This window comes from Gobio gobio (assembly GCF_949357685.1).
Source record: "Gobio gobio genome assembly, chromosome: 17".
NCBI lineage: Eukaryota > Metazoa > Chordata > Actinopteri > Cypriniformes > Gobionidae > Gobio > Gobio gobio.
Window position 1 is genome coordinate 19,780,128 of NC_137110.1, and position 27,462 is coordinate 19,807,589.

The following is a 27,462-nucleotide window of genomic DNA, read 5'->3' on the forward strand; positions in this document are numbered from 1 at the left end:
TCCGGAGATGTGTAACCGGTGATTCAGCAGGCGCAGACAGTGAAGCCTTTTGTCTCTGTTTGCATTCCCTTTCTGCGTCTCTCTCACTCTCACACAGACACACAATAGTGATCCAGTCATATGGCTAAGACTGCAAACACTGTGACAAAGAAAAAATCTCGTAAACCACTCTGTCCCTTGCCTCTTGTTTGATGATGTTTGCATTATGTGTTTGCACAATGTGTGTCTTTGTTGATGAAACTGATATTTAGTCTGTTTCTCCTCCATCCTGCTCCTTGTTTCCAGAATAACTCTAAAACTAGTTGAAGAAAAATATCCCTCTTTCATTTTTCTTTGCTTTCCATCAGAATAGGCCTGCTAACTGGAGGGTCTAAAAATACTCATGGAGGTCTGGCTTTTATGTATGTGTGTACACCAAGCTATAATTAGTTTGAGTGAAGGAAAGGTAGTGTTACTTGATGGGGTGGGGTCCACCATTAGGGAGTGATGGAGTGGGGGAGCTAGAACGAGCTGTCGATTGACACGCACACACTCACTTGCATACTTGTATATGCCCTAGCTTCCATGGAGTCATGTACAAACACAGATATCTGATGTCTTATCATATGCCTTCAAACTTTGGATGCTCTTAAATACATGTAGACAGTGATGTATGACAGAACACACACACACACACACACACACACACACACACACACATCCAAAAGTTTTAATTGAATCAATAGTCTAAATTATTTTAAATACATTCTCTGTAAATACTCACTGGACAGCAAATATTACTGATCTATGTTCTTGAATTTTACTATTATATAAACCATATTATATATTAACCATGTACTCGCCAAGGGGGGGAAGTTGGTTCGATTCTAAGGGCCCACGCACTTTTGGTGCCCCCAGAGATCGGTTTTATTAGTAAGCCTAGTAGTAATGTAATAAAAATTATAAATGTATAATCTACCAAAGAGTTACAAATAAAACGAAATTATGGAAATTATTACAGCAAAATCCTGCAAAATTCTCCACTCATGAACCGCTCATGCTCACCAGTAAAACTATGTTCGCTCAAATCTGCTCCGACAGGAAATTTCTCTGTACTGTAAGCTATTATAATTGTACCCATTAAGAAAATGTATTTACTTTCATATTTATCTTTAAATATTAGAATGTTATTTTTTGAAAGTTCTGTCGTTTTCAACATAAGTCTGTTTCCCGAAACCATAGTTACAACGAACATTCGCAAACAGCAACGCAATCTTGTGTGGTTGCAACGCGACCTGTGGTTAGAAGCATAGTTTCTTGTTTGCATGACATGTGGACTTAGCAAGCTGACATTTAATAAAATTTTATTTCATATCTATATATTTTAATACGTACAAATGTCATTTATGTCTTTTAGTTTGTCAAGAGACCTTTTTTGAAGAGTGTGCATGTGCGGATGTTCTCTAGTACGTAAGAACGAGCCTATATGAATCTGGAAATAAAGCAAAATAACTGAGAAAAATAAGAATTAGTGCTCAGGTGCCATGTCCAATTTATAGCAAAAAAATCTAGCATGAATTCGATCTCAAAATAATTCATTAAAAGCAGTTATTACTCCACCACCTGCGTGACATCATTAACCAACGTGGTTGAACGACAGATTTACGGCAATACGGTTTCACAACGAAACAGTTGTGACTAGCGAGTTGATTTCTTCAATGACGAAACGTACTATGGTAGTTAAGCAGTGAGTTACGTCGTTGTACGGGAAACGCACCCCAGCATGAGTAAGATAGGACACATCATATGCGCAATATGTCAGAAGACATGGAGCGGGTCAGAAATTATTTTGACCACTTCATTAAGTTATGGTTTGTAGAAAGTCTTTCTTTAAAGTGAATTTCCTTTGTATAAATTGTATCTTATTTTGAATCAATGTCTCATCAACCAGTTGCCTGGACTTAATAAAAAATAAGCAAATATAGCAGAAAATATAATTGTGAAAAAAATAATTTTCTCTAGTATATACAATATATATATATATATATATATATTTATGTAATTAAATTAATAAAAGTACTTAGTTGACGAATGGCTTAAATGAATAACGAGTATAGAAAAAACTTTAGTCTGGGGCAGCCTATTTGAGTATTCTCTTATGTTATACTATATGATAATTTTCATAAATCACATTATACACACACACACACACACACACGCACACGCACACGCACACACACACACACACACACACACATATTAGATTTCGTCTAAAGGTTCATTAAACAAAATTATATAATTTGTCTGTATGAGCAAAAGTACACATCCTTCTAAATGTAAAACTGTGAGGATATTTCAAGTAAATTTCCCCTTACCGTTATGTTTGTCTTACCCTGCCCTTATTTATTGTTCCATTCCTTCACTGCCATTTCCCTTATTTTGTTAGCGCTTTTGGTCTAAGGAAAATTCCTAAAGCGACATCTCTGTGTCTTCCATTAGTGTATCACAGAGGAAAGTTCGTGTAACTGCTGTTGACTCTTTAAAATGCACCTTATGTTGCAGTGTTAAATCTGAAGTCAGTTTTTCCTTTATAGTGAGGTGAATTTGTGCCTCATTGTGTGACATTTAGCAACACCATGAAATGTCATGCTATACATTATAATATAATATGACCGAGTTTAATGCTAATATGTTATTTCTGACGTCTTTAAATGTCTGTCAGACTTTTAAAAACCAAACACTGCCAATATGACATTTTGATGATGCTTTTACACTCACACACACACACACGCGCACACGCGCGCACGCGCATGCACGCACACACGCACGCACGCATACACGCACGCACGCACGCACGCACACACACACACACACACACATATGGGGTTTCATGTTTTATGGGGACACTCCATAGACATAATGTACAAACTGTATATTCTGTCCCCTAACACTATATATATATATATATATTTATGCTTTATGGCATTATTTGTCAAGTACCTCAATTTTTGCAACATTTCACCAGTAAAATACAGTACATAGTAGTACAAAACAGTAATTTAATGTCATATATAAAATCTAATAGTTAAAATTGTATATGATTTTGTCTTTGCACATGTTCACACATTCTGTTTCATGTGTCAGTGTACAGCACTCAGCAGTGTGTAAATACCTGAACTAATCTCCAGTCACACTGTTCGCACGTCCTTTCACATTGCTGCAGTCCAGCTAGTGAAAGCATAGACAGCCAGGTCTTAACATTAAATAAACATTCATTAAACCATTGAAATAGGAGCTGCACATCTGCTGCAGAGTTCTCATAATGTTGTGGCTTTCCTGTCCACTTCAGCCACCACCGGGAAAACTGGAGCTTATTTCAAACATGCGGTCTGGGTCGTAGCATCCAAAAAACAGGCTATGGCTTAAACAAATACTCCAGAGTTTCTTTAACCTGAGCACAGGGTGGACAAACATAGCCGTTAAAGTGTAACAGTCCTTCCCCCCGGTCCAAAAGAACACTAGCCCTCATTCAGAAACTGCCCAGTGCACCGCAAGCCAACATCACAGAACTTAAATAGACACAGGGTTAAAAGGAGGCCATTGAAAGGGACCTGTAGGTCACTGCTATATTTATAAACATTACTTTGCAGATTCTTTAGTGGCCTGACCACATATCCTGTAATTTAACCCTCTTTCACACACCCAGCACCACCCTTATGTAAACACTGTCACAGAGGATAGTGCTCCACTTTCCACCCAAGAGTCAGGTGACAGGTACAGTCTTGAGAACAAACGTGTACTGCTTTCATAAAAAGGCTGTTAAGAAATCATTCTGAACATCTCTTCTAGTTCTCATACCAATTTATGGAGCAGAGACCTCCTGTTACATTTTGTACAAAACTGAGTGCTAAATTTTAAACCTACATAGTACCACGTTTTTGTCAATCAAAAATAACAATTTTGATGTAGAAAGTCCTACACTACCACTACAAAGTTTGGGCTAAGTAAATTTTGTTTTTTAAAGATAAAGAATGCTGAAATAGATTCTAACAATAATAAAAACATGTTTCTTGAGAAACAAATCAGCATATTAGACTATTGTATAATGTGACACTGAAGATTGAAAGATTCGCCATCTCAGGAATAAATAACATTTATTCTATAAATGTAATATATATATTATTAAATAACATATAATACTGTAATAACACTATTACACTAATAACAATAATATTATAGTTTTTACTGTATATGATTGATGAGCATAAGAGACTTTTTATCAACAACAAAAAATGTTATATGTACATTTACATTTTTGCTTTTAACTTCAGCTTAAAGCTGCTGTCCGTAACTTTTTTTGTGTTCAAGATTTACACAAAATATATAATGAGAATGTACAACATGAATCCATTTTCCAAACTGTGCTTTTGTCTTACCCTGAATCATTATGGTACACTTATAGTAAGTGTTTATATTGGGACTATTTCAGACCGGTCTGGTAGGAACCGCTGCAGAGGAGCACAGTCCCTGCGTGACTCGCCATAGACATAAACAGAGAGAAGTAGCTCCGGCTACAATGTTCTTCCGCAAGATGCATACAGTTCTGTTTATTAACCGCTAGAGTGCAAAAAGTTACAGACTGCAGCTTTAACTTGATAAAATGAATACATAAAATATACACCGATCAGGCATAACATTATGATGATATTGTGTTGGTTCCCCTTTTGCTGCCAAAACAGCCCTGACCCGTCGAGGCATGGACTTCACTAGACCCCTGAAGGTGTGCTGTGGTATCTGGCACCAAGATGTTAGCAGCAGATCCTTTAAGTCCACTGTCCTTGGACCACTTTTGATAGATACTGACCACTGCAGACCGGGAACACCCCACAAAAGCTGCAGTTTTGGAGATGCTCTGACCCAGTCGTCTAGTCAACACAATTTGGCCCTTGTCAAACTCGCTCAAATCCTTACCCTTGCCAATTTTTCCTGCTTCTAACACATCAACTTGTTCACAAAATGTGAACAAAAATGTGAACTTGTGAACAAAATGTTCCCTTTCTGCCTAATATATCCCACCCTCTAACAGGTGCCGTGATGAAGAGATAATCAGTGTTATTCACTTCACCTAATGTTATGCCTAATCTGTATATAAAAGCAAACTTTTCTTTAACACATTTTCTTTTCTTCATAAAAAAAACACAAAAAAAAACATTGCCAGACCCACCCCATGACCCCATAGGTCTTAACTAAACATGTAAGCATGTGATTATTCTTCCTTTTATTGGAGGTATATGCAAAGCTTGGCTCTCTTCTCTGCTTTTCCACCTTCCTCCACTGCTGCCAACATATGTAGCTCCTCTGCCAACACAAACATCCACCTTTCCCTTCTACTCTCTTTCTACACCCCCTTTACACACTCTCTTTCTCTGTTTTTCTTAACCAGTCTCTTTTCAGTGGATTCTTGGTTCATCAACATCCAACTCCAGAACCTGATGAAGTGTATATGAGAGAATATACAGTATGTGTGCCTGTAGAAATATTGCAGCAAAGATGATCAATACTAGCCAGCATACACTTTCCCATCAGAATCATAGGAATAGGTCTTACAATTAAAGTTTTGTCAGCATTTACTCACAAGTTGTGGGCCTTGTGGCCAAGTCCCCATTGACTTTCATTACATGGAAAAGAGCAACCTAGATATTCTTCATAAATTACCCCCCCCCCCCCCACAAAAGAAAGAAACTGCTAGTTTTGGAATGACATAAAAGTGAGTAAATTAAAAAAAAGTATGTTTTGAGTGAACTACTCCTTGTAATGTCTTTCAACAGAAAATGTGTGCCATTTTGGCCAGTATTACCCTGAGTGCTGATGACTCACGAGCACAGCTTTAGTTACACGGCATTTTATTAGCATTTTACTGATGCTAATGTCTGTAAAGTTTGACTGCACTCAGTCACATCACCAGTGAGTCATTTTCGTTTTATGAACACACATTAATCAGAAGTCAGGCCTTGTGTGTGATAGCTGACAGGACACGGGGGTCTGCATCCCATCAAGCAAGGTTCAGAACAGACCTTTCTCTGAAGGTTGTCTGTCTGGAGCTGGAAAGATCCTTGTCATGATGTTGGAGAGATATGAGAGCTATAGGTGAAGAGGCTTCAGATGATTACTGCTATCTGGCAGACAGTGTCTTCTCTCTTAGCTGGGAGTAGCCGAGACCTTGGGCTGCCAGAACAGTCTGACACATGTCACCTGTACTTCCTGACTGCAGAGTCAGCAGCTCCCCCCTCAATGGAGCTCACTTCTGGGGAAACAGACTGAATGGATCATCTGTGAGGATGCCAAAAATATAGTTAAACGAAAACAGTTTTATAGAAACTATCATTATAGAAACTAGCATCCAACCTCTGAGCGGGGAAAGCGGACTCACTAGTTTTGAGGAAAAAGTTTTCGGAATAGTTCTGCTCATTTTATCACTTTCTGTGCACTATTTATTATCTATAGTAGGCTTACTAGGCAAGCTACTTTAAAACTAGCTTGCTATGCTATTCAAGCAAATCATGATTTCACTAGCTAAAATACAAGCTTCTATTGTAGTTAGCTACACTACAAGGGAGGGCAAGATACTCTTAATCAGTTAATTTATGGCTTTGTGAACTGCTTGGATGAGAATGTATTGAACTTTCTTCAATGAGAGATAGAAAGAGAGCGTCAGATGAAAATTTGCAATGTAGAATTTTGTTGCGCTACACTCTGAAAAACATTGTATAGGGTAAAACAGCTTGTCACTGGGACAGTACCCTTTAAAGGACATCTTTGTACCTTTTTTACTATGAAAAGGTTCATAGTAGTACCTTAAGATACATATTGCTACTCTAAGGTACTAACATGCACCTTTTAAGGGTGAAAAAGGTACAAAGATGTCGGGTACTGCCTCAGTGACAAGCTGTTGTACCCCTAAAGGTAAAGTGTTTTTTTTTTTTTATCTGCGAGTGTACAATGGCTTGTTACTGGGGGAAAAAAAACTATTTTAACAGCATTGTCTTTTAAATTTAGTTAAAGTTTTAGTAATTTAGTTAGTTATATATATATATATTTACTTTAAAGCTTTAATTAATTTTAGCTTTAGTTTTTGCAATTTTAGTACTTTAAACAAGGCATTTAAGTTAAGTTAAGTTTGTTTTATCTAATATTTATATTTTATTTTAACTTTTAATTTTATATTTTAATTATATTTATTTCAATTATCGATTTTTAGTCGTTTTCTTGAACTACTTTCACTACTGCAAAATATAATTAAGTTAGTAGTGTCTGCAGTTAGCTAGGCTAGTCTCCTACATCATTTTGCGCATACCCATGCATTTTGTAGGCAGTATTTTCAGCAAACGAGTCAGCACAACCAAAGGAGGGATGTGGAGAAATACAGTTTCTCCTGTGCCAGGTATTTGAAGCGCTCACAGGGAAATGTGATAGGATTGGCAGCGAATTCCAAAACCCATAACCTGTCAGAGAAAGGAAGTCATTGAATGGTCATAGCAGCTTCACACACTGTCTTTATACAGTCCACATCTGCCTCGGCCTGGCACCAAAACAAAGTCAACATTTAATTTGAAATGAAGGAAACTTTGTATGAATATGAAATAATGGAATGAGCAAGAAATGGAAAACTATGAATTTTTTTCATTAGGACTGACTGTTGCTTGTACATAGAGAGAAAGAGAGAGATCTAATGTGCGCCCATTAGGTAAAAGGATGATGCAATGACTAATAAGATAATTGAGTTATTTGATTGCAATCAGCAGGAAGCTATTTGGAAGGCTTGATAGATGATCACTTTATACAAAATATGGACATTTCCAAGGTGACTAAACTGGTTATCTGCACCGTTCTGATCCAATTTAATCATGGTGACATTTTAAAGGATGTCTTCATCCTCTTCAAGGGTCTGAACATGCTTACCTCCAATCAACAAACCAAGGACAAGCATTGTTTGAAGCTCTATCCCACTGGAAAATTGTACAAAAGTCGGGCTGTTTTAGGGACCGTTTACGCGACAGTTTTCAACTAAAAACGTAAATGTTTTTTTTTTTTATACGTTTCGGCTGTTCATTTACACGACAATGGCCCTTTGGTGGCCTGATAATGAAAACTTTTGAAAACGATACCATTTACAAAACGTGAATTTGTGAAAATGGTCATGTGTTCAGTTCGCATAGTGTTTCTTTACAAAGTGACATCGGCATCTACTGGCCTGACATGCATAATAAATACAAATTTTAGTTGTTTTCACAGATCCGTTTGAACAGGGATCGTTTTGAGTGTTGTCTTCTTACCTAAAAAACGCAAAGGAAAAACGTTTCCGTTTTTAGAACGATGTTGCCTAAACGTACCCTTAGAGAAAGAGAGAGAGAGAAAGAGGAAACCAAGGTGAGTTTATGACTTATGAAATAGTAACATCTTACTGTCTTTATAAAGTCATCCCCATAAGACTGCAATTCTTGCATTGTTACTGTGATATTTTGTTTTCATGCATTTTTTAAAAATAAATGTAACAACTTTAATGTAGAATTGAATCAACATTAATAAAGCTCCAATAAAATGAAAATGAACCATGAAAATAACACAAAATAGAGTTTTCCTGTTAAGTTCATATGTAATGAGACAAAGGCAAATATGACAATTTTAATGGACACGTCTAGAAAATCTCACCAGGGGCTCTTTCTCTTGCAGTTCGTTTGGATAGTGTTGTGATTTTTGTGGTAACCTCAGCTGACTCATCCGCATGTGAATAAGATGGGACTTTTCGACTTGGGAATATTCAAAGAGGACGTGAAGGCAGGGTAAGTGCCCAAAGCGATGGCCTGTTGATAGGTGAGATGACTCAAATGTGTCCCGGCATAATTTCTGACAGAACTGGGAAAAAAATGCTTTGGTGGCATTTTTAAAGGTTACAGTTGTGAAAGGCGATCATTTCTTTAAAGCGATCAAATCTACACAACTGAAGTAGCACAGGGAGACAAAAAAAAAAAAACTTCATGAGTTCAGCAAAACAATCAAATCACAGATTAATATCTGGGGTGAGGTCTGAGGGAAACTTCACCTTTTAATAACTGAAACTATCAACTCATGATATTATCGAACAACACGACTTGGAGGCTATTGATTTTGCTATTATTGTGTTTTCTGAAGTTCTAGCAAGGTGACACAAACTCCATCCCTCCCAATGACCCCACGCTCCCACTGGACGAGTGCAGTTGATAAAGGACGTAAAGATCAGCTGCCCCTTGGCCTTTATAGATTAACGAATATGAGCTGTCAGCACCTCTCATCTCCATTTCCAATGATTTACGTCAAGTTTAATGAGCCTGCCAGGGCCAGATAACACACTCACAATGACTTCTGGGTCTGCTGTATGCATTATGCACACTGTCCATTCTAGCAGCTATGCTCATGTGCAAAATCACTTCTTATAAAAATCGAACTGTATATATTGTAGGGCATTACCGTTTTAGATGAGAGCATCTGCTAAATGTACTATATTTAAATGATGAGGTTGTGCAATATGCAGAGAACCCGAAAAGCCAACAAAGCCTCTTGTTTTCATAGTATTTCAAGTAGCTTCTGAACAAATCCAGAGATTGTATCAGGTCACATAGTGAAGATTATCCATGCATCTGGACAGATACCTTGAATTTGATGTTTATGTTTATCATTAATTACAGCTGCGTTTAATGTGATACACGTCTTAGCACAGAGTGTATCACAGTGCTGACTGATAAAGACTTGGCTCAGAGGACTTAGCCAAAGCTTAGCCCTTGATCCAGAGTCATGAGCAGGTCAGAACAGTCTGGACATACATGAAGGCCAAATGAATAATATCCAGGAATCCAGGAATAATATCAAACTCTCTCTACCAAAACAATTTCAGGTTTCCACAGCCCACTGATTCTTCAGAAATGGGACAAAATGGTTTTTACCTGGCATTAGTGTTGAAAATAGGCATATTTACTTTAAAATTAATATGAGATTATTCAGTTAGACTTTATTTTAAGGTGTAGCTGTTATAGTGTAATTATACAAATAAGTACTGAGATATTAATTAAAGGATTAGTTGACTTTTAAATAAACTTTTGCTGATAATTTACTCACCCCCATGTCATCCAAGATGTCCATGTCTTTCTTTCTGCAGTCGAAAAGAAATTAAGGTTTTGGATGAAAACAATCCAGGGTTTTTCTCCATATAATGGACTTCAGTGGGCTACAAACGGTTCAAGGTCCAAATGACAGTTTCAGTGCAGCTTCAAAGGGCTTTAAACGATACCAAACGACACCAGACGATGAATAAGGGTCTTATCTAGCGAAACGATCAGTTTCTGCGAGAAACCGAGCAGTATTTATGCTATTATTTTACCTCTTAACAGAGGAACGCGATCGTCTCTGAGCTCCGCCATCACTTCCGGAGAGTGAGGTCAAATTAGATCGTGGTCATAGATGTATATGTAGATGCCTCATTAGCGACTGCACGGATCAGTAGAATGAGGCATCTACTATCAATATATCTATAACCACGATCGAATTTTACCTCACTCTCCGGAAGTGATGGCAGAGCTCAGAGACGATCGCGTTCCTCTGTTAAGAGGTAAAATAATAGCATAAATACTGCTCGGTTTCTCGCAGAAACTGATCATTTCGCTAGATAAGACCCTTATTCATCGTCTGGTGAATAGTGTTTGGTATCGTTTAAAGCCCTTTGAAGCTACACTGAAACTGTCATTTGGACCTTGAACCGTTTGTAGCCCACTGAAGTCCATTATATGGAGAAAAACCTTGGATTGTTTTCATCCAAAACCTTAATTTCTTTTCGACTGCAGAAAGAAAGACATGGACATCTTGGATGACATGGGGGTGAGTAAATTATCAGCAAAAGTTTATTTAAAAGTGAACTAATCCTTTAACAACATGTATTGACTATATAATAAGGGTTAGGGTTTGGTTTAGGATTAGTTGCTTGTAGTTATGTATAATATAATGGTATTACTAAGTACATGTAAGATGTGTAACAGGGACACTGACAAATTAATTGTTACTGATTATTCTTAAAGTAAAATTCTTAATAAATTAGCCCATGATTTAATCACCCTCAAGCCATCCTAGGTGTATATGACATTCTTCTTTCAGACGAATATAATCTGAGTTCTATTAAAACCTTTCCTGGCTAATCCAAGCATTAGAATGGTAGCCCGAAATTTGAAGCCCAAAAAAGCGCATCCATCCATTATAAAAGTAATCCACACTGCTCCGGGTGGTTATTAAAGGCCTTCTGAACCGAACTGATGGGTTTTTTGTAAGAAAAATATCCATATTTAACATGTTATAAAGTAATATAGCTTCCACCAGACCGTCTTCCGTATTCAATTTACGAAGAAAGTGTAATGCCTCTCGCAGTTCAAAACACTTGCACATCAGATGTCATATGTCGCGACAATTATGTTTTTTTTCGTAAGTTGAATACGGAAGGTGTCGGAAGCTAGATATTTGACTTCATAACATGTTATATATGGATATTTTTCTTACACAAACAAATTGCCTATCAATGATATCATAGCCACGTTACCCTTGATTTCCGGTTTTGTAGAAACCATGGAATTACCAAAGACACTTTAATATATTATGTGTTTTATTAGACAGGTGAGCAACTGTTTGGATACATGTGCCGACAGAAAACAAATCATTGTTCTATAGCTCAAAACAGACATATTGTTTAAATCTTGTCACTGCCATTTATAAAGCTTGGATTAGGATTAGCCGATTGTATTTGTCTGAAAAAAGAATGTCATATACACCTAGGATGGCTTGAGGGTGAGTAAAGCGTGGGGTAATTTTCATTTTTGGGTGATCTATCCCTTTAACACAAAAGTATTTTATATATGTTTAATTACATTGACTTTATCCCTTTACTCTTTACCCGTCCTCGGACCATAATTCAATGCGTGACATATAGATTCAAATATATATTAAACTTAAAGCAAAAATGTGTGTATCTTTAAAAGAAAATGTGTCCTGACAAAATGAGGAGGTTCATTTTAAAATATGCCTCGTATAACAGGTTTCACAGCTGTGTCCCTATACTTTTTGTCAACACTGGCTGATATTTTTGAATCAGGCAATATTAAAGCCAGTTTACAGCCTGAGGGTCCTTGACAAGGTTATACAGGCTCTGGTGAGGGTCATGTGTTTTTTTTAGGTATTTAAGTTTATATTTTTTATTTCTGCCAACACCCACTAGTTAAGAAATTGTTTTGGACATTTAGTTAATTGTCCAAATTTGAAATAGTTTTTATTATTAGCTGATAACACCATAAAACTGAACTAAAATGTGACATGCATATTATGCTTAGTCAACACCATAAACTGACGATATAGACTGTTGGTGGAAACAACTGAATAGATGAATCTGAAAATCAGTTTGAAACCATCATGTTGTCTCAATTAAGGTAAATAGATGATTGGTCAATATGTAAAATATTTGACATAACTCCACTTATGTATCTGTATCTGTTAATCCGATATAGGCCTATACATATTAGTTTTTTTTTTTAAACACTAAACCCCATTCTCTGAACCAAATGCTTAGTGGTTTAAACTAAAACAAACAAACATATTTGTCAAATAATTCACTAATTTGGCAAAACCTTAAACGAGTTCAGGTAGTTAGACACCATTTGCAATCCTCATGCACTCGTTCTGCAAAGCTCTAAACACATTCTCACTCATTAAAACACATTTCGCACTGTGATGCATGTGTTGGAAAACGGTAAACACAAGCGGCAAAAGTTAAACACAACTAAAACACAGTTCTCATCACAATGACACACAACAACTCTTATTGCAGTGATTATTATGTTTTTAGCACATTAATTGCCACCGCTGAATCCAGACCTTAAATTCAATGAACATCTGAAATAATGGAAATAAATGTTGTGATCTTGTATTATGTAAGAGTCAAGCAGTCCATAATCTCCAGCACATCCCAAAGACTTTCAAATAATTTAAGGTCAGGACTGAAAAAGATTCTTCACGCTCCCTCCCAACCATTCTTTCACAATTTTAGCCTGATGAATGTTGACTCCTGGAATATAGCCATGATGTGTCTTCCTACATGGTCGTTTAAGAACTGCAATGCTACACACTCCATCAATTAGGGTTAGAAGAACTGTTGCCAAACATATAACATGCTAGGAACATAATAATCACTGCAATAATGACAGTCATTGACTCTCAAGCATTTGTCTATTTAAATCCAAACCAACTTTTTTGGCCAGAACATTTTTTCATGCTCGCTGGATGCCGTGTTCTCCATTTTTTGATGTAGTGTCCAATGAATGAACTGTAGCGTTTATATATTGACTGACTATGTGTATGATCTGAAAGCTTTGTTCGATTTTGAGAACAGGCGAAACGGTTTTGAGGCACCTGTTTTATTTTGCCAGAAGATTTGGCTTTGTGTTGTTAATGTTGTGAGAAAAAGAGTGAAGGTTTCAAGAAATGTGTCTTAGCAATTGTGAAAAACTGCTCTAATTCATCCCAAATGTGTTCTATCGGGTTGAGGTCAGGACTCTGTGAAGGCCAGTCAAGTTCCTCCACACCAAACTCACTCATCCATGTCTTTATGGACCTTGCTTTGTGCACTGGTGCGCAGTCATGTTGGAACAGGAAGGGGCCATCCCCAAACTGTTCCCACAAAGTTGGGAGCATGAAATTGTCCAAAATGTCTTGGTATGCTGAAGCATTAAGGGTTCCTTTCACTGGAACTAAGGGGCCAAGCCCAACCCCTGAAAAACAACCCCACACCATAATCCCCCTTCCAACAAAGTTTACACTTGGCACAATGCAGTCAGGCAAGTACCGTTCTCCTGGCAACCGTCAAACCCATCCATTGCATTGCCTGATTCGTCACTCCGGAGAACACGTCTCCACTGCTCTAGCGTCCAGTGTCTGCATGCTTTACACCACTGCATCTGACGCTTTGCATTGTACTTGTAATGTAAGGCTTGAATGCAGCTACTCGACCATGGAAACCCATTCCATGAAGCTCTTGACACACTGTTCTTGAGCTAATATTAAGGCCACACAAAGTTTGGATTGCTTCCACTTTGTTATAATACCACTAACAGTTGACCGTGGAATATTTAGTAGTGAGGAAATTTCACGAATGGACTTATTGCACAGGTGAAAAACGTATCACGGTACCACGCTTGAATTCACTGAGCTCCTGAGAGCAACCCATTCTTTCACAAATGTTTGTAGAAGCGTCTGCATGCCTAGGTGCTTGATTTTATACACCTTTGGCCATGGAAGTGATTGGAACACCTCAATTCAATTATTTTATATATATATAATCTTTTTTTTGTTTATTTTTTTATAGCTTGTTTTAACAATTTAGATATCAAATGTGCAGCCTTAAACCACAGAAGAGAGTTTAAGTAATTTACACATTTCAAATGATAAATAATGATAAAATACATTTAAAATATTACTACTATAGGCTATAAACAATAAAAAGAACCTGCTGATCCCACAAACTAGAAAGATAGGCAGAGATAGAGATTTTGAACAAAATATTTTCTTTATTCTGCAAGAGAACTGAATATCGTGGAGTTCCATTGAGTATATACATGAGTTCACCTCATAACAAATGGAGAGTCTACAACCAATACAAACTATTGAAACAGATACAAGAAAATGCGTTGTGGTGGAAACCGTAACTGAATAATACCGACAGGTCTGAAGCGACAATGATATTCAAATACTGAGAGAGAGGATTTCTGACATCTATAACAGATAACAGTGTCTCATGCCCTTTTGTGCCATTACTTGTCTGAAGAAGACATGAAACACTTGTTATAGAAGGATATTTCAACCGGAGCTGAAGCAACATGTTTATTTTCATTGCGGTATGTTACTTGGACATCGAGGGCCCATGGCTTATTGCTCAAGCTGAGTCTATAAAAGTACAGAGATGAAAACACTGCTGGTGTCAAGGAAATATTTCGACTTATGCAGAATAAAGTGTGTATTCGGAGTGTGACAAAGAAAACATAGTAGCTTAAAGGTATCGATGAGATGCATTTATGCGTTACTGAGTCGGTAGGTTGTGCAAACGGTACAGAACACGCTGTTGTCTATTGCTTCAGCTCCTCGGTCTCAGTTTTTGTAAACATCATTCTGCTTTTAGTCACTGCAACAAAGGGCTCCAAATTATGTCATGTGAAAAAGCAGTCTTTTCTCAGAAGCGATATTAAAATTTATATTCGACTACACCATAAACAGACAATTAACAGTTTTTGTTCCACATCTTTTTTTAGTTTTACTTTTTTTGTTTCTTTATTTCTTTTTTTACACAAAACAACAGTCAAGAGTACCAAAGAAGCATGCTGGGTTTTACGTATGTCAAAGTGGGAAGGAGAGTGTTTTTTTTTTCTTTCTTTTTTTTGTGAAAACTTTTTTTTTTTAATAAGAAATGTGCTGGATATCATGGTGGGAGAGCTGTGGTAAGAACACAAAAGACTCCCAATCATATTCAAACCTGACTGCAAATAAAACTTTGCAGAACTGCACAGAGGGGGCAATAGCCAGAGCTAGTTAACAGTCCGGAAAAAAACATAGCCAGCTCTTCTAGTCATAACACCTGCTTTGTATCGAGTCTACGAGTCAAATAAGGTTGTTTTGGTTTATGTCTAAACCCTCCGAGCTTTTGATGCAATGCACTGTTGATTTTGTCAGCTTGTTCTAATGTGTGAGCTTCCCCCATTCCCACTTCAATACAAAAAAAGCACTCTAATAAATGTCTCTCATACGATTTCCCAATGCAATGCTTTTCGTGTCCCTGAAAACTTCCGGAAGGAAAAAGAAAAACAGAAGATTTCTTGCTTTCTATAGTAGGAACAAAAAAGCCAACAAACCCCACTGCTTTATGCCCTGAAGAGAATGACAATCACTTTTTTTTCTCTTAAAAACAAAACAAAAAAACATTTCTATGGTATAGGGTTGTCTATTTTCGTTATATGAGTTTTACAAAACAGAAAGAAAAAGCAACAATGACTCCAGCTGGAGTCAAGACTATTCTGTAAATAAAAGAGGCATAGAAACACTTGATTTTGGTGACTTCAGAGGTGGTTTAGTGACCAAACAGACAAGTTAATGACAAGGAAAAACTGATGGCACACACACAAAAATAAAGTATACCTTTTACAAATAGTGAGTGCAAAAATGAACAGCTTTAGGCCAGTCGGTTCACTTTGAGACTTAACAAAACTACATTTAATTTCAGTAAACAAATTGTCATCAGTTTTTAAATGGCAAAAAAAAAAAAGTACCCCCAGCCAATCCACAGTGAACCCTTAAATATATGGACAGTAATACAGACATTGTTATTTTACCAGACAAGCGAGGGGCTAGCGATAGCAAAACAAAAACTAAGACACAAAATTAAGTTTGCTTGAAAGCAAGGCAATCGAAAAACAAGGGAAGAAGATTATGCATCTCTTCAAAACTAGTACTACGCAAGAAAATAAAACAAACGAAACTTAAATCTTTGGTCTCAATGCTTGGGAAAACACTAATAAAAAAAACAAAGTTCTTCAATCAATGTCAGGTACGAACATGGCGTGAATTGTCTAACATAAAATAAGCTTGTGACCAGTCTAGTAAATAACTCTAATACTTTCAAATATGATGTGTGCTATATTGGACTCCAATAATCAGTCATATTTGAGCTCTGTGAACATAAATAAACCCCTTTACTTTCAACAAAACACACAAGATGAGTTCCAGTCTTAGATTAAAATGTTCACACGCGTTTTATACTCAATCCATTCATGCCATAAAAGGGATTTCCTGTGTATTAATAAATGCATCTATGTATTATTAAAAGACATTCAATGGTGAGTGATGCAAGAGTTCAAGTAATAGACAGGGGCCCCCTCAGGGGCCCAGCTTCAATCAAACAAACAAACAAACAACAAAACATGAATCTGAACCTCAAAACATTTGGAGTATAGAATAAAATGAAGAAAATAAAGTTGGATCTATGCTATAGAACACAGTAACCCAAAACTTTCCATAGAAAAGATGGCAACACCAAAGCTGCAAAGACGCATTCGCAAACGGCCGCGCGCACACACAACCAAAATCAAGCAGATGATCTGCTGAGGTTAGCGTGTTCCGAATGGTGAACGAGTTCATCGATGGTAGAGCACACAAGACAAGAGAGTCCTGCCAAGGACACCCAATCAACCCCCCAATAACATCCAAGCAACTGAAATGAATAGCGGATGGGAAAAACCTCCACCAGTTGCCCTGTCTGCATGTGGTTTTCATTAGGACTGTCGGTTGGAAGTTCATCTCAACAGCTGATCTGAACTGAATGCTCTTTCTGTTTAGGCCCATCATCATTAAACTCACCCACTAACCAGTTTTCTTTCTCAAATAACACAGTGAACACTTTATAAACGAACAACAACATGGTCTCATGAGAAACTATAACAATTTTTTGCCCTGGCATTTTCATTTGAATTTGTACGATTTGATTCACATGGAGAAATAAAAGCACCAACCATCAATTGGCGCCAAGCAGATTGTACGAAAACGTACGAATGAGATTGTACAAATTCGCTGCAATGCGTCAAAACATAAAATAGTTACGAAACGCCATTTTTTGACAAATAACGTCATTTTTAAGTTCATTTTCAGTATATACTACTTTTTGTGGTTTAAAAATGTAGCATGCTGTGCATTGAGGGGTTCGAGTTGGGTAGTTGCAGTGATTCCCACTGGCTGTCTGTGCTGGTCAATGGCCTGAAAAACGAACGTCTGCTGTAGCTCTTGCAACATATGACCAAATAGTAAAAAGGGGGAAACTGTGAGAGCAAAAGAAAAACAACAGTGTTGAAATTCTCAACTGGACACCTGCATGCCAGAACCCCAACAAGAAACAGGAAGTGACATAACGGACGTACCGACAGTGAATATTGTGCATATAGCTGTGAATATATTTTCATAAAGGTTTTATTGTGCGACATTAAAACCAACAGGCAGCCAAACAATGAAAAGTGTACTCTCTCTTTTCTGATACAGAACGAGTCAACCTGCTAAAAAAAAAAGAAAAAGAGAAGCACTAGGCAATAAAGGGGATTTTTTTTTTAAGAATTCTTCAAGTGATTATCGCTTTTTGATGCAACTGAGAGCAGTTTGTGTTTCTCTCTGACAGACCACTTCTCTACCATCAAAAGCTGGATTGCACTTTTTCTTCAAGTTACGTCCTAAAGCACATCTGCTCTAACGCTTCTCCCGCTTACTTTTTCTTGAACACATGTCTGACAGTTACACAAATCCAGTTGTTCTAGACCAGACATTAAGCATTAAGATGCCACATTAGTTAAAAACCACACATTAATAATTGTTCTTTCAAATTTGGTGTACAAACGTGCAGCGGTCATATTTCTATATAAGTGCTTTATGTCGCCTGTGTCTGTGCATGCGATTTTGGCTCTTAAAAGGACACAGATGCAATCTATTTTGTGTAGTTTGCAAACAATGTGTATTGCGTATCTTTCCACTTAATTAATAGAAGCCAAATTTACGGAAAAAAAAGTCCTCCCCATGCCAACTTTGGTCTCTGCACTGAACTGTAACAATCTTAACTGCTTAGAAAGGATAACATTTTTATCCAGCCAAACAGAAAACAAGGTCAAAAAAATAAACACCTCTAAGGTTAGTGTTAAAACAAGCTTTTCTTTTTAAGACTACAACACATTTTCACTTGTGCCCTCCCAAACTATCCCACAATCCCTCGTTCAGCAGCAGTCACTGTGAGAACACTCTGGAAAGTGTCAGTCGTCTGTTTGCTACATAGATTTTGCCTTTTTTAAACATAGAGAGAGATGGAGAAATTTAAACAAACTAAATCTTTTTCCTGCCTTACATTTAGTTAAGTACGCAAAGACAATACAAAGAAACAAAAGACAAAAAAGGAAAGGATGTGAGAAAAGAGATGCAGGAAGATAAAAAAAAAAAAGCTTAAGCTAAAAGCTAAAATGGAGCATGTAAAAAGTCCCAGCTGGAGTTTAGGTAGCAGCGCGGGTCACCTGAAACTCGCCTCCTCTGCTTCCTTTTGCTTTTTTTTCACATTCACAAACATTTAAATCTTCCTTGTGCAAATCAAGCAGTCTTTAGAAAGAATGCCCTCCAAATTGTTCTTGTAAAAATATATAACTCCAAGGTGGCTGACGTGTGTGTTGCAGCAAGTGTTTCTTTTTGTTAGTATGGTTTCTTGTTCAGAACACCCTCCCATGAGTCTAGAGTTTATTTTTTTGGGGGGGCGAGTCTTCATCTCCGGGGGCCTGAGGGCATCTGTGCATACACTGGGTACGCCAGCCGCACGTTGAGCGAGTCGTTGTGCTGGATCAGTGAGGTCTGGTGGTAGTGCAGGACCAAGTCTTTCAGAGTGCTGTACAAGTTGTAGGGCTCTGCGAAACCGTAGCCGCGGGGTGTGCTGTAGATGACGCAGTGCTTCACCTCGCCGTCCACACTACAGACAGAAACATGAGAGAGCTCATTATCAAGGTGATTCTGAAGCAGAATCTGACCTCAGACAAAGATAAAAGGCAATCCGTTTGCTCAATGACAAGCAAAGTTAATAACGCTTTAAAGGTGACTGATTCAGCCTTGCAGAACATAATCAAATGGGATCAATACATTGATGTGGGAAAGGGTACAGCCTTAAGAAATATTAAGTAAGATCTCGTTTTATTTATGCTAACTTTTTATAGGTAGAAACAGTGGAGATGAGATGGGAAATTATCGGGGACAGAGAATAGAAATACGAGACCAGATTTGAACCTGCATGTTAGGTCACCATTATAACAACAGACTGAACAGACCTGTATACCTCTATGGTAGGTGGAGGCAAAAAAGAGAGACTGAAACGGCCTTAATAAATGTAAAAAAAAGGTTTGGTCTGTTACAGTTTAACGCAAGTTAACAGGTTGTATATAATCGAATATAAACTATACCATTTTAGGGAGTAAAACTCGTATATTGACTTGAAAAATATTAATTCAAATAATAAAAATGATAAATGTTTTTAAAAACCTATGACATGGAGGTAAGGTCACATTTTGTAGATGCACAAATAAATCATGTTGTTTCGCTGCCATAACTCTCCCTTTACTATTCATCTAAAGATACTCACACAACAGAGCAGGCGTAACAGCCCTTCTTGCTGCTCTCGCGGATGAGGAAGGCTCCATCTGGTTTGCCGAGTAGCAAGTCCTCCGCCTGCGTTCGGTTCAGGTCCCCTACAAACCAGCTCTTCTCATCGTAATGTGGCAAATTCTCATCCTCCTCACTGACAAAGTAGGTGCTGTGATTACGAGAGGAAATGTGTTAGATGCTATGACGGAGCCAGTCATTTACTAAACCTGCGATGTCAAATTTAAAAGTTTAACTTACTCATCCGTGTTCTCGTTTTTGATCCCCAGCCAATCGTTTATTCGTTTCTGTCGAACCCCTTTATGATTGAGCCAACTGCATGAGAAAGAAGCAACGGAGCGTTTATACATGGAGGAAAACTGTCCACTCAAACAGGCTAATGGTGACAAAAGGAAGGTTTCTTACACAAGGTACTGATCTCTAATCTTTCGGAGCTGAATGAGATCTGGCTTTAAGCTGTTCATTTTCTTGTCCGTCTCCCTGTTGTCCAAAGCCTGCGTTTTCAGGTCCTGTTCAAGCCGGGTCTTACTGTCGTGAATCTCTCCTAAACGGGATTTGAGCTTCTCGTAGTTCATCATGATTCTGAGAAAGAAACAAGAACCGCTTGTAAACGCGTAGAACAAGGCTACCGACCGGAGCGCTCTTAATTTTTTGACTTTGCGTACCTCTCAATCTCTTTGTCGTTGCCCTCTCTGCGGAATCTCTCAATGTATTCTTTACTGTAGCGTTCCTGTGTGTGACATTGTTCTTCAAAAATTTTAATGGTCTCGTTGAAGGCCTCTATTGCAGTACGTTTCATCTGGATCTCCTGCAATCAAATGAAAAATAAATCAATGTATGTGATGTGACCTCAAAAGGGCTGCGCCTCTTAATAGACTTGGTTAATTGGTCAATGGGCTTCTGCAACAGACTAAATTGTGTCCACGTTGTACATGTGGCGTGCAGTGCTGGAGCAAATGGGTCGGTTGTCTATCGATCAGATAATGATGTTCTAAGAGGCTTACCTGTGAGGTTTTCGTGTGCTCCTCATAGAGTCTGTCATATTCTTTACTCTTCTCCTGATATTGATTGTGATATTCCTGGAGTTTCCTCCCCACTGCATCAATGTTGTCCTCTTTCACCAGCTGATCCTGAGAGAGCGAGAGTAAATGCATTGTTATCGATATGAATTGCAGAGCGGAGAAAAGTGCGGTGGGAAAAAGGACTGCTTGCAGCAACATACAGTAGGTTTTGCTTACAAAGTGAAAGCCATTTTTCAGGAATTTTCTTCCAGGAATCATTAATAAAAATCTTGGAATCTGTAAGTGCCTCTCGAGGGCTTACATTTGTGGAACCCCCTAAATAATGAGCACCTGTGTGTATGAGAAAGATACCGGGAGGGCGAGGGAGGAAGGGGGAAACAAATAAATGCCTGGATGGCCTTTCGACATTGTGGATGTGTGCAATTATTTAGGAGGTGCGCTGCTGTGGCAATAAACAAAGTAATATTTCATGCCAAAAGCATCCTGCTGCCTCTGCAGTTTCACTCACAACAAGCTGCACAATTCATTCAGCAAACATGCTCTTTAGGACCGGAGTGAGGGAGGGTGAGGTGGGAGGACAAAGAGGTAAAAGGAAAGGCAGGGAGGCTGTTAATATGATACCCCCGCCCATAACCTAAACCCATTTACCTGCTGAAAGCGGGAGACCGGATACATGAGCTTAACGTCCAGTTTGGTGTTGTACTGGGCCAGTGACTCGTGCCTGTAGTGACTGATGAGCTCCACTACTGAACCAAACGTGAGCGGGTCTGAGAAACCGTACTTCCCATCTCGGTGGTAGATCTTTATTAGCTTATTGTTTCCACCTTTCCTGCAGGGAAAAAAGGATTGCGTTGGACCACGGATCAATAAAGCACAAATGAGAGGCTTTGAAGAAGCTTTCTAAAATATTCTGCGTTACCTTAGCGTTAGCGTGTAATCTCCCTGCATCTTGGTCGAGGCGTCCCGTACCAGGAAAGTACCATCAGGCATGTCTCTCAGTTTGTCGTTCACCTCTTCCCTGCACAGAAAAGATGGAGAAAGAAAAGAGTGAGTGGTGCAAATACTCCACACATCAAATCTTGCTCTTGGTAATTAGTAATTACAGTTAAAATAAATTCCTTGTACTTCACTCTTCGAAAAACGCTGACACACACAAACAAAATTGTTTTTCCTTTTTCTTTGCCTGGCTGTATTTGGTCTGGCAGAGGGCAAAGGCATGGTCTGTGACCATGCTGTCTGCCTCAGCCGTCTGGGAGAGAGTGAGACATCTTTGAACAGTTTAACTGTTGACCCCGTCCTGCACGCCCACATGTACACTGATGCCTCTAGCTCTTGTCTAGAAATCAGACAGTCTGCCGCTTTAAAAGTGCCTCCAGACGACCAGCGGCTGAAGCGGAGGAGCTGTCAGGCTTCAAAGGCTTTCCTGCTTTTTTAGTCGGTCTGGGAGGAACGTCACACCCCTCGACTTTCAGATCTCCTCCCATTCTCCCGACAGCCAACAACCTAGTCATGCTGGAGCTCAGCTGACCCTGGCTCTCAGGAGGGGGTATATTTAGCCTAGTTTGGGCTGCTGAGGTAAGGAGCCTTTGACTAAGCAATGCTCCCACCTTTCTGTGGGAGGAGACATCTCTAACCTCCTGCACTGGGAGCTGTGGGAATCAGGTACATTTTTAGGCTGCAGTGTATCAGCAAGTTCACTGTTAAGGGGAGATGCCCTATTTTAGTAACATGTTTGGATTTGATAAGCTTTCGATTATTTTAGCAATCAGATCAACATAAAATTACATCCACAAGCATTTTCTCTTCCGTCATGTGACATTTCAAATGAAATGCTGTGGGATGTGTTTTTGCATTTAAAAAAACAGCTGGATGGAGGAGATACTTGCACAATAACCTTGCCTTAATTTTAATAAACCCTATGATTAAGGAATTATTAAGACAAACATATCATTGGAATAACATGCACAGATGAATTGTGCACAATAAGATCAGGAAATAAATAGTACATATTCTAAATAGAGACCATAAACTCAAGCATAGAAGAAATCAAAACCAAGACAGGTTTGATGATGATTAACATGGCTGAGAAGAACCATTACTACGTACTCAACTGAAACGGCCAGTTGTTCTAAATCTAAACTGTCATAAGTCAAAATCTTCCAAAACACTACCACTGCACAGAATATTGTATCATGTTCCAGTTAAGAACATTTTTACAGGATAAAAAAAAACAACCAAAATCTAGTATAATAGTGCAGTTTAACTGGATTTTAACACACATTATTCAATGTGTCATAATGCTGTCCACATTTGAAATGTAATGGTCAGCATCACTTTGCTTTGGCATTCAACTTTATTTGATGCCTAGAGTGACTAGTTAGTCTTTGATTCTTAAACTAGTAAATCACTGAGGACAGATTTGAGGCGAAGCTAAAAGAAGCTCTAGTTTATCTGGGAAGGCACTGTGCGAGTTAAAGGATAGCAAGACTTCAGAGATCGGTGAGCCCGTGAGCATCTCTGCAGAATTTCTACTCTCTCAACATCAAACGAGTCTAAAGCTGGTCACTAAGCAGCAGACTAATCTGCAAAAACCTGAGAGTTTTATGGGTTGTGTTGGAAACTGGCCAGACCGCTAGACATTTTGGAGATTTGGGCTCTTCTATCCCTCCCCTTAAGTAATGGCAACTAAACCAATCCCTCTCTTTTTTCTACTCCCTGCATCTCTCCCTCCTTTTCATTGCCTTTTTGCTTTTGTACAGCTGTGGCAAAGTGTGCATGCCTCCAGGATAAGTGAAAAAGTTTGCAGAGCAGTGCACAGTGGCCTTGTTAGAGATCCGACTGCTGAATGAGCAACAAGACATGCCAAAGCTGCATGTGAGACTCCACCTCAGGCTACCGACATGGAAGTTATCAGGTGGAGGGAATGGAAGACAAGGATCTGACATCTCCCGAGGAGCAAGAAGCATCCTGAGAACCCAGAGAGATTTTCATCTGATCTGCATGCCGTCTCATGACTATACAGGCCAACTACTGTATCACCTGACGTGTTCTACTATGAGCTAAACGCATGAGGAAAGATTTTCAGAGCAGAACAGGCAGAAATCCAATCAAGTGAGAAATGAAGTCAACTAGTGTCAAGTGACTCTTACCTTGATATGTCTCCCCAGTACCATTCTGCTTCTTGCAATGAGCCGCTGGCGGCTTCTTTCACACTGTTGCCGTTTACTGGTGTCATGGGTTTTGTTGGCTTGGGAGGAAGAGCTGCAGAAGAAATGAGAGAGATTTATCTTCAAGATAAGAATTAGAACAAAAAGTTGTGACCTAAACAGATGAAAACCTAATCTCCTTAGAGACTAAAGTAAGTGGACGTCTGTGTTAATGTATGGCTGTACATTATTCATTTAAAAGGGTTGGACACACGGCAGCAAAAAAGACAAGGATACAATAACCCTAGGCTCACTCTTTATCTAAAATACAGACTTATACACACACATAAAACATGACCTCATAAAACTATTCTCAATTTTCCCATAGAATGCCTTTCAATACACCTTGACGTCATCTGTAGACAAGTTTGTTTCGGAAAATGCAACAAATTCCACTGAAAATGCAAAAGATCAGTTTTCACGGAAAATGCAACAACAACATATTCCATTAGGCCCATGCGAAAGTGTAAACAAAAAACAAATGACCTTCTAAGCCAGTGGTGCTTTTGTGCTACTTGCTGAATCTGTAATGAACAAGTTCCTTTCCTTTGAGTGAAATGCTTCTTTGTTGATTGCAAATGCAAACAACAGCTGCCGCAACAGCACGCCGGAAAGCTAACGCTGATGTTGCTCTTGCCATCTTGTGGGTCAGGGGTCACCAGAATGTGCTGCTCAGCCACGCAGTGCATCACGATGCCCTCACTCTGAGAAATATTGCTGAGAGACTATGTGCTGTGCTACATGGTCACAGAATGCTTCATCACGTCTGATCTCCTGACGTGAATCTGTCAACCTTAGTAAGTCTAGTTTTGTCTCTAAGATAAAAAAGAAAGCTGAGAATGATGGTTAAATGACATGCAAATGGGGTGTTGAACCACGAAGCAAAATATTTAAATATTTTTAAAAAATTAAGCTACTTAAAACTAAGGATTTTCTTCAATAAAGCTGTTCTAAACAAGATGCTTGCGTGTTTGTGTGTGCAAGTGCTTCAGTGAAACCTGCAAATGCTCAGCCAGGTGCAAGCTGGCAAAGACTTACTAGTTTGAGACAAAAAACTGAAGGCTGCAACTCAGTCTGAAATGCACAAAGAAGCAGTGTTCAAGACCTCCACCTACCGCCAAGCCAAACTAACCTCCCCCTGACCTAGTTGAAACTAGCAACAGTGGCCTTGAAACCGCAACGTACCACTCTGTTCTCAATTCACAGGTTTATTCAGAAGGCTTTTAAGTGAAACCAAAGACATACTCAAAGAAAGAGGTAGCGACAACTTTTAAAAACTAGTTGACTGTTTAAGGAACACATGGCTCATGTAGAGTTAAGCAGGCTCATGATGAATTCAAATATGGTCACATCGTTATAACAGTCAAGTTTCTGTAAAAACAGTCACCCACCTGTCTTTGGCCTGGCAGAGACAAGGCTGCGTGAGAGCGGGTGTATATCTATGCCAGGACAGGGGAGGGGTCTATTGCATTAAGCAAAGCGGAAAGGCACGGATCAAGAGAGCCTACGGATGTCATAAAAGCCAGTGCAGATTCTATAATTCCCTGGACCCTTCTTAGGAAACTTCTATCTGGCATGTGAATGAAAAGAGGTGAGACTTAAGTGCAATACACCGGAGGTGAGTCACAGATATAAAAGCCCACAGGGACATGCAACGCACACTACAGCAAATGAATGAATCACTGCTGCTGGCGCACTGTGGAATGACCCACTGCTCTGCACGCAATTGGCCGCTTTAAAAAGAAATAATAATAATAATAAAGTCGTTAAAGATCAGAGAGAGTGTAAGACACTCTGGTGTTGGCACATTTCGGTATGTCACTGAAATCCAAAAAGGTTTCATGTACGATTTATTACTTCTCAACATTTGCAGAGTGAAGTTCTTTATAGTTTTTTTTTTTTTTTAAGTTTCGGTATGCGTGTTTGAATGGTTTTCTTTGAGAGTGTCATTAATTAAAAGCAGTGGCAGTTTTTGGAGTGAGAGAGCATAAGCGTAGTGAAAGTTAAAGGAGATCCAGGCACTGTGACAACTCCTCCCTCCATTGGCCCACAGGAAACACCTTAATCTGGTGGGGTGAGCAGCCTTAACCAGTCAAAGTGAAGCCAGCTTAACGGACACATCCCCACCCAAACTCTGCTCCTGCAGGTGTGCACACAAACACACCATTCCTACATTTCAGTTGGTCTGAGAGGAGATCGGCCAATGAACGTTACTTCAAAGAAAATGAACATATTTTCAAAGAAAAACTTATGGAAGCTTAAAATATGGCATAGTTTGTGCAGCATGGCATCTTACAAAGAGTCATTGGACGATGTAAAACCTTCTGTTCCCTCCACACCAACACAATAATCACCATATTAATATTACATTTGCAAATACCCACATGGCTCTCCTTCTCCACTCCCTAATGTAATTTAGATACACAATAAACTGAGATTCAATATCTCACTATTCAAGACTAACATGCGAGCTGAAAACACCCGCACAAACATTTTTCTATGAATATGTCTGAAGCGAATATTGTGGCCATATACATTTAATTTCGTCACAAAGCTTCTTTCAAGGCTACAGTAACAGCCAGCCACCAGAAAGGGAAATGACCCCCCTTTTTCTCGCTCACTCCTGCAGCAGTCAAAAGGCAGGTGCACAAGCCCGGCTGAAACCTTAAATTCCTGCCTACCAGTTTTCCCACTGTCAGCTCTTTCTGCAAGTGTGTGACCACCTTTGTCCTGCACACACACAGATTTATTTGTAAGCTACTGTTGGGGTGTGAGCACGGAAAGAACATGGAAACCGGAAGGAAAGAAGGCAAGAAAGAGACAGAGATGTGGCTAGGTGATCTCATTATGGAGGTCACCTCATGCGTGTTAGTGTCAGAGATATCGCAGCTGGGGGGCACACAATGGAAAGCCCACATAATCGCAGCTTGCAGTCGCTTTTAAAGCTACCATTCACCGATCCAAACTAGTTACAATCATGATTT

General features: G+C 38.8%; 1 protein-coding gene across 3 annotated transcripts in view; it reads right to left on the reverse strand.

Moving 5' to 3' along the window:
- Nucleotides 1-15,377: 15,377 nt before the first annotated feature.
- The window catches only part of pik3r3b (phosphoinositide-3-kinase, regulatory subunit 3b (gamma)), a 205,799-nt gene continuing 193,714 nt past the window's right edge, over nt 15,378-27,462 (reverse strand). For all 3 annotated transcript variants that reach the window (XM_079841717.1, XM_079841718.1, XM_079841719.1), the window contains 9 exons: nt 24,422-24,533; nt 22,192-22,290; nt 21,921-22,101; nt 21,255-21,380; nt 20,916-21,058; nt 20,656-20,832; nt 20,491-20,565; nt 20,231-20,401; nt 15,378-19,567 (listed from right to left, as the gene is read on the reverse strand). In XM_079841717.1, the coding sequence (XP_079697843.1) occupies nt 19,366-19,567; nt 20,231-20,401; nt 20,491-20,565; nt 20,656-20,832; nt 20,916-21,058; nt 21,255-21,380; nt 21,921-22,101; nt 22,192-22,290; nt 24,422-24,533 (1,286 nt within the window). In that variant the 3' untranslated portion in view covers nt 15,378-19,365. The remainder of the gene's footprint in view (nt 19,568-20,230; nt 20,402-20,490; nt 20,566-20,655; nt 20,833-20,915; nt 21,059-21,254; nt 21,381-21,920; nt 22,102-22,191; nt 22,291-24,421; nt 24,534-27,462) is intronic.